We start from the raw sequence: 12651 nt of genomic DNA, 5'->3' as shown, positions 1-12651 counted from the left end.
CCTGAGCAAATCACAATGCAATTGTAAATAAAAACACCCGTCATCCCTGGCTAATAATTAAAAAGGTGGTAAGCTTTTTTAGAAGTTTAATTTTACTTTAAATTATTAAAGTAAGAAAGGGGATGGAATTATTGGCAAACACAATCAAAGGTAATTTGTTGGTGTGTTAGGTTTGGGAGTCAGCTATATTGGGGAGAAAACAGACTTTCTTCAGAATCCAAAATAAAAAATTACCTGAAATTTGTAATGAGGGCCCAGATGGAGAAAATGATTATTTCAATGCAGAGTCAGAGAGGAGGATGGTTAGCAAATCTGCCAGAAGCAAAATCCAAATGGGACCGGGAAAATAAAGACATTTTTAGTTACGCATGGCTAAAGCTTCTACCTATTCCTTATTAATTTGGTCTCCCTTTGGAAATTAACTGGGAGGGAGTTGTGGCGGTCTGCTTCCGTAAAGATTTATGGACTCGGAAACCCTATGGGGCAGTTCTACTCTGTCCTGTAAGGTTGCTATGGGTCAGAACTGACTTGATGGTAGTGTTTTTTTTTTTTTCTGGTTTGGGCGAAATTAATATCATAAACCTATTATAAATTCTTTAGTTAAGTGTATCTATATGTGTGTATTCTACAGTGTGTTCAGGCATTCTCAATTAATTTATTTGTTGTTTTTAAAAAATTCTAAGGTAAAAGACTCCTCCATACAATTAAAAAAATCTGCACTGAGAATACCCCAAATGACTTTACTATTAAAATCCTGGTGCCCATGAAGGAAATTTCTGTGGTGATGGAAATGCTCTATTTCTTGATAGGGATGTGTGCTACGTGGTTGTATTCAATTATCAAAACACACTGATCTGTACACTTACAATTTGTGCATTTCACTGTATGTTAACTTTGCCTGCAAAGCTGTAAACACATATTAATTCTATTTAGTAGGTGTGCTTCTCACAGACTTTAACAAGTCTGAAACTATTTTCTATATATTCTATATTTGAGCAAATAACTGTATTGAGGATAATGAAAAAGAGGTTTCTTGTGATGGAGAGGATATAGAAAGAGGGTGTCCTAGAATGTACCCTGTGTTGTTGGATTGAAATTATCAGTATGATACCAGTTTGTTTATGGTATCAGTATGTTTACTATTCATACGTTTACTTATATCTGTTGATACACACATATATTTCCTAGGTGTGAATACGTATAAGGATCCCTGTTGGCCCAGTGGTTAAAGTGATTGGCTGCTAACTGAAAGGTTGGTGGCTCAAAACCACCAGTGGCTCCATGGGAAAAAGGATGTGGCAGTCTGCTTCCACAGAGATTTATAGCCTTGGAAATCCCGTGGGGTCTATGAGTTGGAAACAACTTGATGGGAGGAGGTTTGTTTTTTGGCTTATATATGCATACTTCTATCTCTATTTTTATCTTAGATTCTAATTATTATTCTCCACTAAAAGAAGCCAGGGATTTATTTTTTTAAGAAAGGGGAAAGGGTTAATTTGAGAGACCATGCCAGGGAAAGTGGAAAAAAAAAAAAGAGAGGCTGGAATGTCTTCTGGAGTCAGAAAGTAAGGAAGCGCTCAAAGAATGATGGTGACATATCAAAGGATGCAGGAACTAGCTTCAAAGAGCTCTTACTGGACATGGGTACATAACAAGAGGTTACAGGAACCACTCTGAAAGAGCTTCTACTGGACGATTTGAGCATGAATATAAACAATGATGGTAACAGATTATGAATCATTGAATAAAATAAAAATTCATGAGTCCATACTGAAATAAATGATTATAGGGAAGAGAAGGAAAACTTTCTTATAATAGAATGCCAACTAAAACATATAGCATTAATATGAGGTTAGAAAATTTTTGCTGAATGCTAAAACCAGTGGATTAAAGTTTGATGAGAAGCAGGATATTTACATATAAACACTATATAGTCTCAATGTGTGTCTATAAAAATTACTTAGGCAAATATAGTAACTTTATATTGAGAAAGCTGGCAGATATACTTTAAACATGTGATCAAAGCTAACACTCGTATTGGGACAAACTGATATCAAACCTTGCAAGATATCATGTGCTGAGAAGGACACAATATCACTTTAATGGTATTTCTGCCCAAAATGTGCAACCAAAACTTAATTACGAGGAAACATCAGACAGACTCATATTGAGGGATAGTTTACAATACTACTGGCCTATACTCTTGAAAAAAAAAACCAAGATCAAGAGAAAAAAAGGCTGAGAAACTCTTCCTGATGAAAGGAAACTAAGGAGCTAGGAGATATGATAATTGACTGCATTGTGTGGTGCTGGTTAGATCTTAGACCACGAAAAAAAAAAATCTATGAGGGACATTATGTGGATATCATTGATTAAATTATGTTCCCCCCAAAATGTGTATATCAACTTGGTTAGGCCATGATTCCCAGTATTGTGTGGTTGTCCTCCATTTTGTGATTGTAATTTTATGTTGAGAGGATTAGGTTGGGATTGTAACACTACCCTTACTCAGGCCACCTCCCTGATCCAAGGTAAAGGGAGCTTCCCTGGGGTGTGGCCTTTTATCTCTCAAGAGATAAAAGTAAAGGGAAGCAAGCAGAGAGTTGGGGACTTCATACCACCAAGAAAGCAGCACCAGGAGCACAGTGCATCCTTTGGACCTGGGGTCCCTGTGCCTGAGAAACTGCTAGACCAGGGGAAGACTGAGGACACGGACGTTCCTCCAGAGCTGGCAGAGAGAGAAAACCTTCTCCTGGAGCCGACACCCTGAATTTGGACTTGTAGCCTACTAGATTGTGAGGAAATAAGTTTCTCTTTGTTAAAGCCATCCACTTGTGGTATTTCTGTTATGGCAATACTAGATGACTAAAGCAGTGGACAATTGACGTAATTTGAATACAGACTGTGGATTAGATAATATGGAGTCAATGTTAAATCAATGTTGGTTATGTAATAAAATTTCCCTATTTTTAGGAAATACATTCTGAAATATTTAATGGTAGAAGTCCACAATATCTCCAATTTATTCAAGTGATTAGGGAAATACACACACACACATATAGGTAGGTAAAGAGAGAGAGAAAAAGCAAAGAAAGCAAAATATAAACAATTGGTGAATGTGAGTAAAAAGTATATGGAAATTCCTAGTATAATTCTTGCAACTCTTCCCTATGTTTGAAATTATACCAAAAGAAAAGTTATCAAAACAATACTGAAATTACACCAAAATAAAAGTTATCAAAACAACACTGGTACCTAACAGGAAAGATCAAGGAAATAGAACTCTTTACAAAAAACTCTGCTTTAGCAAGTTTCATCGCTGTCTGAGATTGTGATATAATGTGGACAGGTAGAAACACTGAAGACAGTGGAACTATGTTCTGGCTAAGAATCATGGATGCCAGTGGATAGTTCGATTTTTAGTCAAAACTGTGACTGTGTTTAAGTGATTTTCTAAGTGTTTTGTGTGCATATGGACTATGAAGGACACATACAGAAAAATTCCTGACATTTTCATATTTGTCAAATGAGAACTTAACTGGATCGATGTTTGCCAATCTCTTTTGACTCACCATTTTCTTTACAGTAGCGCACAATGTTGAAAACTTTCATGAATTAAAAAAAAGATTGACTTAAAATAAATGCTTCTACCTAAAAAGTTTTATTTTACATGTTTTCAGATGATTGTAAACTTTATTTAATTATGATATTAAGTATGAAGACAAATTTCTTTCTTTAACATGCAATATAGTGCCGTGGTTAAGCATTTGGCTGCTAACCAAAAGGTCGGCAGTTCAAATCCACCAGCCACTCTTTGGAAACCCTATGGGGGTTGTTCTACTCTGTCCTACAGGGTCACTATAAGTTGGAATCGACTTAACGGGTTTGATTGGGTTATACATTCCTTATTTTAAATGAATGTTGTGAGACAAGCAAGACCTGTTGAGAAGTAAATTCAAAGATGACAATATGTTGTATTTGGTTTCGAAGAGTCATATCAAAATGTAGATTGGAGTTATTCTATTACATGTGTTAAGGTGTTAAAATAAGAAAAAGCTAACATTATGATGTTTGAAATTTTTTAATTAATTTATTTTTTTAAGTTTCAGGACTCGGTTAACTTAGTTTTATAATGTTTGTGTTTTATTTTTTGTTTTTTAATTGAGGAAATACAAAACTGGGTTTTATATCATTATTTGCAGCTATTTCTCAGAGTATGAAAAGCCCATGTAGATACAGTTCTCTGTTGTGTTCTGTTATTCCTTTTCAGAATTTTTGAACTATGGAACCATAAACAAGCAATAGGTAAATAATAATAATAATAGGGTAAAATTTTTGAGTAGATGAATGAAATTTACCGATTAAGCTCGTTGACATCGAGTTGATTCTGACTCATAGCGACCCTAGAGGACAGGGCAGAACTGCCCCATAGGGTTTCCAAGGAAGAGCTGGTGGATTCAAACTGCCAACATTCTGATCAGCAGCCAAGCTCTTAACCACTGTAGCACCAGGGCTGCGCTTCCAGATTAGGTGAAGGTGATCTTGAGAGAAACATACAACATGTTATTATTATTTTTATGCTCCCCATTAGGTTACATTTTAACATCAGTGCTCTTCATCCTTTCTGTCTTTATCAAACGGTCTGTTGTAGTATAAATAAAACACTGTATGACCATGAATAAAGATAATCTAAAATTGTCAAATGGTCCAAACCGCCATGCTGAAAAATGGTATTCAGCTGAGGGGTAAACTGAAGGAGAGGCTGAGTCACAGGCACACTATCCCTGAGCATCTCACTTGATAGTTATTCAGAGCCCCAAACTGCTCCCTTTAAATAAATCGGATAATTATTTTATTTTTTAATTTAAAAACAGAAATTTGAACTGTTACCATTATTGCATGGAACCAATAGGAAAATTCAGAGTAGCTGACTGAAGGTGTCTTTCAGAGCTAACATTCCTTGGCCTTTTTGTTAAATTAAACCCCAAATAATCAAAGAGAAGGCAAAGAAAGAGGAGACTGATATTTCACAAGGTTCCTAGAGAAAGCAAAATAGATAAACAAGAAAAGAAAAAGTTAAGAACGCAGCATTAATATGGATTAGAATTTTGCAGAGTTCTTATTACATTAAAAAAAAATCAATTCCCATGATGCTTATTCTTTTTTTCCTAAACCATTTATTTTACTTGGAAAAAAATACTTAATGATTCCCAAAGGAAAAACAAACAATACCAATCATAATCCTATCCAGAGATAATCACTTTTAAGATCTGGTTTAGGCTCTTCAGTATTTTACCTAAGTTAATACACAGGCAGTTTAAGGTAGTGGCTAGGGCTGGATTGCCTGGGTCTGAATGCTGGCATTGTCACTTACAAGCTATGTGACCTGGGGCAAGTTACTTGACCTCTCTGTGCCTTAGTTCCCAAATCTTTAAAACTGTGATAATGATAGTACCTGTGTCGTAGGGTTTTATGACAATTAAATCAGTTGACATGTATAAAGCTCCTAGAACAATGCCTAGCATATAAAAAAAAAAAAAAATTTTTTTTTCAGCAGCAAATAAGAGTTTATATTTTTATTATCTCCAATCATATACAGTTTTACAAAAAAATGGCATTACATTGTATGAATTATATTATGGCTTGGGTTTTTCCAATTTGGTGCTAGTCCCTTAGAAAAATCTGCTTCTTCATGCTTTTCTTGTATGCTGGGGTCATAGAGGGTGTTCAGTATACACCAGTTTTCTTCTCCCATCCAAATGACGAACCAATTGAGAAATAAGGCAAACATGGCACATGGAGTCCAAAATATCCTCCTTAACACTAAACGAGCTGGTATTGGAGAATGTGGCTTGTATCTGTTGGCCGGCAGATGGCAGATGTCCTAATAGTAAAACTCCATATAGATCTTCTGTCTGGAGGGGAGATGAGAGGGCAGAGGGGGTCAGAAGCTGGCCGAATGGACATGAAAAGAAAGAGTGGAGGGAAAGAGTGTGCTTTCTCATTAGGGGGAAGTCAACTAGGAGAGTATATAGCAAGGTGTATATAAATTTTTGTATGAGAGACTGACTTGATTTGTAAACTTTCACTTGAAGCACACACAAAAAAAAGAATCTGTATGAGACCAAAAAGTCAACATTTACTCTAAAGCAAAGATGAGAAGATAAGGGGGCAGGGAAACTAGAGTACTGGAAACAGAACAACCAGAATGTAGTTAAAGAGAATGTTTATACATTGTGAAAAATGTAAGTACTGTCACTGAACAATTTGTGTAGAAATTGTCAAATGGGAACAAATTTGCTGTGTTAACTTTCACCAAAAACACAATAAAAAATTATTGAAAAAAAAAAAAAAAACTCCAAATAGACTTCCCCATGTAGTCAGTGAATCATGTAACCTTCCCCACATAGAATGAGTGAGGTTATATAGAGACGGAAGGGATGCTATGCCAATGGAACACCATCTAAATAGAAGGAGACAATAGGATTGAGGAAGAACCATTCCTTCCATAGTATTATACTTTCTCCTTTATCTCCTTCCACCATAGAAAAGTTTTACTTTTGACTTTTTTGTGCTGTCTTTAATCTGACTGCTGAAACAGATAACCAAGAACATGTATCATCTATCTACTTGACTCTCTTTGGACATTTCTATACACCAAACCAAAACCAAACCCATTGCCGCCAATCCCAACTCACAGCGACCCTATTGGACAGAGTGAAACTGCCCCATACGGTTTCCAAGAAGCGCCTGGTGGATTCAAACTGCTGACCTTTTGGTTAGCAGACATAGCTCTTAACCACTATGCTACCAGGGTTTCCTTTCTACACACACATAACCTAAATTAGAAAACGGATTATATCTTGCTGTGTGAAGATTTGATTACTATGGTTGTGTTTAACCCAGATGCCAAAGCAATTGATTAATGTATTCAAGCTAGTTAGAATATCAGTTGATTTGATGACAAAATCTCATCTCTTATTTGGCATCACATAGAGATTGTCATGACTACATATGTAAAGTGGATACCTGGCCAATTATGCAGATAGTTCAGTCCCCTGAATCTTTTATAACTGAGAATAAAAGGAGGGCTGAGGGCTGAAGGTATGATTATCCAGTAATATGAATAGTTACCTTTTGCTGAAAGTTGATTGTGCACTAGCATTGCATAATGCATTTAACATGTATTATTTAATTCTACTACCATTGATTATAGTTGTGTTGGTCATTTGCCTCTCTGGCCTCCTCCAATTTATTCCCTCCCTTCTTATCTATTTATTCCCTCCCTTCACTTATCTACTCCGTATCCCGGGAGACTGACTTCTGAAAACTGTTTCCTGGGCTCTGTGGCCATCTAACGTTCTGTTGGGTTGTGTCAGTGAGAGACATTGGCGTGAGGCTGGAGTTGTGGAGAAGGGAAAAGCCAGGGCGCTGTCTCCCCTTACTGCTTTTAGTGGTGCCTCTGGCAGTGGGTGTGTGTCCACAGGGGCTCAGGCTCCTGCGGTTCAGCCCGTTCCCTTTCTGATACAGACCTACAAGTCCCTGCGCCTTCTGCTGTTGTAAACATCTGGGCAGCCTCACTATCTACAGTTTGGCATTTTAACTCTTCTGATCCCTTTTTAAGTATCTTTGTAAGTAGTTTCCCATATTAAATTTCCAGTAGGCTCGGCTGCTACCCAAAAGGTCGGCAGTTCAAATCCACCTGCCACTCCTTGGAAACCCTATGAGGCAATTCTAATATGTCCTATAGGGTCACTATGAGTCGGAATCAATGGCAATTTTTCTTTTTTTTTTTGTATTAAACTACCTGTCATGGGATCTGTTTTCCTGTCTGGACCTTAACCAATATAAAAAATAGATATCTTCATTTTATATATAGATTAAATGACTTTTACAATGTCACACGAGTAATTTTAAAACCAAGGTTTACAACGGGGTGTGCCTAATTTCAAAGCCCAAGCACTTAAATTGTTATACTGTATCCAAATAAATATCCAAATGAATAAAAAAAAAAATTCTCATTTTTTTTTTTTGCATTATTTCTTAGCTCAACTTGTCTTCATCATGGCACTAACTAGCTATTATTTTCATTGAATTCTCTTTCTCTCAATAGCTTACGAGGCCTTTTTTGAAAGCAAGCACATGTTATTCATCTTCATATCCCTAGCACCTACTACTGTGCTTGGAATGTGGTATAGTCTCAATAAATATTTGTGGAATGAATGAATAATAATCATTGCCATTTACAAAGTGACTGTTTAATCCCAGCGACCATGCTAGAGATCTTATATAATTTTCATAAAGCAATGTTCATTGCCAGGTAGGCATAATTATTCCAATGTCTAAATAAGGAAAAATAGGTTCACAAATTTTAAATAATCTGGGATTATACCTGGGCCAACTGGGCACCATGATCTGACATGTGACTATCTCAGACACCTCCCTATAGCCATTAATGTGAACAAATACACAAATAAATGAGCTGGGGAAAAAAATCCAAACATCTTATTAGATTTTCAGTTACCTTTGAAGTTATACAAACAGATAAAGCATTATCTTTATAAGAAAAAGGGAACAACAGTTCAGTATTTACTAGGCATAAATTAAATGGAAGTACATGTCTGTATATTTAAAGTTATTGCTACCTAGGCAAAAGAGAGAGAATAATGGGATAATGATCTGCAGAAATTAATAAGTTCATATCAGAAGTGTGGTAAACACAGGTTACTCCCGTAATTCTCTAATTATTTCCTAATATTACTTGTACCAGGTGTAACACTGATGGCATGCATAGCCAGTTATATAGAGCTCAACTTTCAGCTTTATTTTTTTGCTCCTTGTTCTATTATTCAGAGTTAGACGGTAGGTTATGCAAAGCAACAGTGTGGGTATATTCGCTGCTTGATTGCTTTGCTTTTGCTTGTGTTTCTGTGAGTCCTATTCTTTGCTTTGCATGATGAGATCATATGTATCAGTAAAACTCTATGGTCAGCTAAGTTTCTCCCTTGTTTTGCTCAGAATGATGCATCCCTGGTATCTCTAAACGTAGGAAGCAAGATAATACCCATATTTGTAAGGCTGATTTATAGAATGTATTATTTTATCCTTTGATTTCTGATGAAAATGAGCTAACAGAAGTGAAATAATTTGCTAGGCATCATACAAAAAGTCATTGTTGCTTCTACATGTACTTCATTTGACACTTCCTTGCTGGGTTTGGTATTGGTTGAATCTCTTTCAGCTGGATACCGCCCATGAGGCTGCTCTCTTCTCTCAGAGCTAGGAGTCATTTGGAGACTCTGGAAATAAATGATTCTTCATAAGAGTTTTGCAGGTGTGACTCTTTATTTTTCTCCAAGGAAAGGACATTCTCCTAAGTCTTCTCCATGTATGTACTAGCTTTTCCATGCTAAAATCTTTATTTCATTAATTCAATAGCAGACACTAATGTAAAATTAAATGCATGCTTTTTTTTTCCAGTTGATTTCTAATGATTACAAATTATGTCAGTATATTTAATACTGAAGAAAGAGCACAAACAAGATTGTTTATTCATTTTGTAAAGTTTTTTTTTTTTTCTTGTGATTAAGACATGTCCTTAAGGGGGCAACTAGGTATGTCAAAAACCACAGAGTGTGACCGGTAGGCACAGAAGAAACTCAGCCCCGTTTGTATGAGAAAGCATACTGAGGCATTACCTGCTTCCATCTGAACTCTGAGAAGGAAGAGTTAGGGGAATAGAATGACTCTTCACTTTATAAAACTTCAGCAAGAGTCGTTTTCATTAGCAGTGATGATTGATGGGGATTTGTTGATGACGCTGTATGGTCCCAGGGGCACAAGTCACACTGTAAACAACACTGTGCTAACAAAAGGAGATTGTTCACATGGCTGGCACTTGTGGGGCTTTGTGGATATGAAGAAACAAAGGGGTAAATCCTCCCAATTTTGGACCAAAGCGCTCAACAGTGAGTGTAATGTTAACTACTGGATTCACGAATTTTGTTGAACAAACAGAATAGGTTTTATTCATCATTTCTTTTTCTCCATTAAATTTTTTAGAAACGTGGCTGTAAATATAAAATGTTTTCATTGTTTAAACTGGCAAGTTAGGGAAGGTTTAGGGTTAATTTAATCACCTTTAATTCCTTCAGAGTGCTTAACTTCAAACACTGCCTCTTACCCTAGTCAAGGCAGTTTGTAAAACTTTTCTCAAGACACCAAAAAATATTTTGAAACAGATTTTGGAGGCAAGATAACAAAAACCTGTCCTAGGTGGTTAGATAATGTTATAATTTGCAGGAGAAACTTCAAAATTTTCCTGTGATTTTCTGTGGCACTAATTCCAGTTTCTATGTTTCTTAGCTAAATATGGGAAATAGGCGTTTTGAATAGTCATGATTTTTGGCCGCTAAAAGCAATGGAGATGACTTTGACATGGAAAAGGAATAAGTGCTCTCTTATTTTTGATAGGGTGATTATATTGGGCTTGGATATTGGCAAAGAGGAGTTGAAGAAAAAAAGGTAGGGGAGAGGGATTGAGTTCTAAAGGGATAAAAAGGAAGAAATGAGGGCAGTTGAGAGATTTTGATAAAAGTATATGTATTTATATGTATTAGGAATGAGGACCAAATATTAGCAGTTTCTATTCTTTTGACAAATTAATGCTATTAGTTTTCCAAAACAATTGTCAGGTGTTTGCACTGTAGTTAAGGTGATTTGGAGTCCCTATGTGGTGCAAATGGTTAGTGTGCTCAGCTGCTAACCAAAGCATTAGAGGTTTGAATCCACCCAGTGGTGCCTTAGAAGAAAGGCCTGGCAATGCATTTCTGAAAAATCAGCCATTGGAAACCATATGAAGCACGTTTCTACTCTGACACAAATGGGGTCACCGTGGGTCAGAATCTACTCCATGACACCTGCCTTTTTTTTTTTTTTTTTTTTTTAAGGTACTTTGGAATTTTATCTGAGGGGTTTCAGTGCAAGTTTATTTCTATGGCCGTTCAACATTGCCAGAAGTATTTCTGATAGCTTTCATCCATGACCTATGGATTATTTCACCACTTACATACCAAACAGTTTGTACTTGATTATACTCTACATGGTTCTGTTCCATTGTGTTTTGTTTAAAATTTTTCACATTTCACTATTAAAGTGTAAGTTCCTTGGGGTCTGGGTTTAACTATCTTCCATAAAGCCTTATCCTTCTCTAGCCATCTTATCCATAGGACAACTCACTTGTCTTTTTCACCACTGACTTTCCAGTGCTTAGCGCAATGACTTATGCGTAGTAGTCGATGCAGAAAGTAGGCTTTTGAGAGGTATTTGTTACCTTCGTAAGAGAATGAGTAGAGAGAACTGAGCTCGTATATAAGTGTGCTTTAGCTGTTGCCTTAATGTGTATGGGTATGGATTCAACAAATTTGTGGAGGTAAAGCGCTTAGGTTTTTTAAAAGTAGTGCCATTCAAGATCACTTGTTGAAGAGACAATTTAAAATATATTAATGCAGAGGATACTGTTAAGACAGCATACTGCAACTCTAAGTTTGAGAATCTGAGAATAAATATTGTCAAAGTGAAAGACTGGTTTGGGTACAAAATATTATCCTAGTCTCAAGACAAAAAAAAAAATCTTTGACAAAGGTCTTCATAGAATTTAATGGCGTTTAAGTCATCCTTTTGTTTTATGTATAAAAAATGTGCCTCCATGTTATATATACATACAAATATACATAGATGTATCTATAACTACAAACATATATACATATAGATCTCCACTTACATGGTTGATCCTCACCTAAACCTTACATCTTCACTTGCAACTCTAGGATGCTTTTCCAGATGATAGAATTATTTATTATTTTTACCTAGGCTATTTCCATGATTACAATTCCATGTCTCCCCAGGTTTCTGTGAATCAGCAGTGCCCCAGAAAGCATTTCCCTTCCTGAGACTCCAGGGAAGTCTTGGAACACAAAGAACTTGAAGAGGGAGCCTGGCCAAATAGAGATTTTTGAACCTTTGTAGGCTTGCTGGAGCAGATTGTTAGCACAAACAGAAATCAAAGTCTGTGTGTTCTCACAAGCAGCAATTTTCATGTAAGTCCAAGGAGTTCACTTTGATGCTATTCGTTTTGGCTAAACAAATAAAAAACTTTATTTTAACCACATGACCATTATTATTTTGTGAGGAAACCATAACAAATTATTACAATATCTTTAATCTCACTAAAGAGTAACTAAGTTATTTGACATTAACTTTTCAATAGAAAATTAACAACTAAATCTCCTCCAACACCATTATTTTCTAGATCTGAATAAATAGCTTCCTCAGTATTTTTGTGAGACAATGGGTTCCAGTTGCCTTATTCAAATTGAGAACATTCGTCCAAAGAATGAGGGCATATGATTTTGTCAGTTATTTAATAGATTTTTGTTTTTGTAAAAGGATAGACCTGAGAAATATCAAGACTTAAAAGATAAATACCTTGGAACATTCAGAAGAACGACATGGGAGAAACTGAGGAAAGAACTGAAACCCACAGAATAAGATGTTTTTCCAAGATGAAGGTATGGCATTTTTTTTGTGTGGGTATACGTGTACATATATTGAGATATATATATACATTGAACTTAGTCCTTGTAAAATTGC

The 12651-nt window shown here is 36.0% G+C and overlaps 1 protein-coding gene across 3 annotated transcripts in view; it reads left to right on the top strand.

The window, feature by feature from the left end:
- Positions 1-12651, top strand: part of SLCO1A2 (solute carrier organic anion transporter family member 1A2) — a 131911-nt gene that overhangs the window by 82141 nt on the left and 37119 nt on the right. The window contains exons 2-3 of one of the 3 annotated variants that reach the window (XM_049882598.1): positions 11907-12098; positions 12453-12569. In XM_049882598.1, the coding sequence (XP_049738555.1) occupies positions 12510-12569 (60 nt within the window). In that variant the 5' untranslated portion in view covers positions 11907-12098; positions 12453-12509. Of the gene's footprint in view, positions 1-11906; positions 12099-12447; positions 12570-12651 lie in introns of those variants that run through there. The other 2 variants (XM_049882599.1, XM_049882600.1) reach the window with 2 other exon arrangements.

The sequence above is a fragment of the Elephas maximus genome, chromosome 4, assembly GCF_024166365.1.
Source record: "Elephas maximus indicus isolate mEleMax1 chromosome 4, mEleMax1 primary haplotype, whole genome shotgun sequence".
Classification (NCBI taxonomy): domain Eukaryota; kingdom Metazoa; phylum Chordata; class Mammalia; order Proboscidea; family Elephantidae; genus Elephas; species Elephas maximus.
This window is presented reverse-complemented; position numbering and strand designations above follow the sequence as displayed.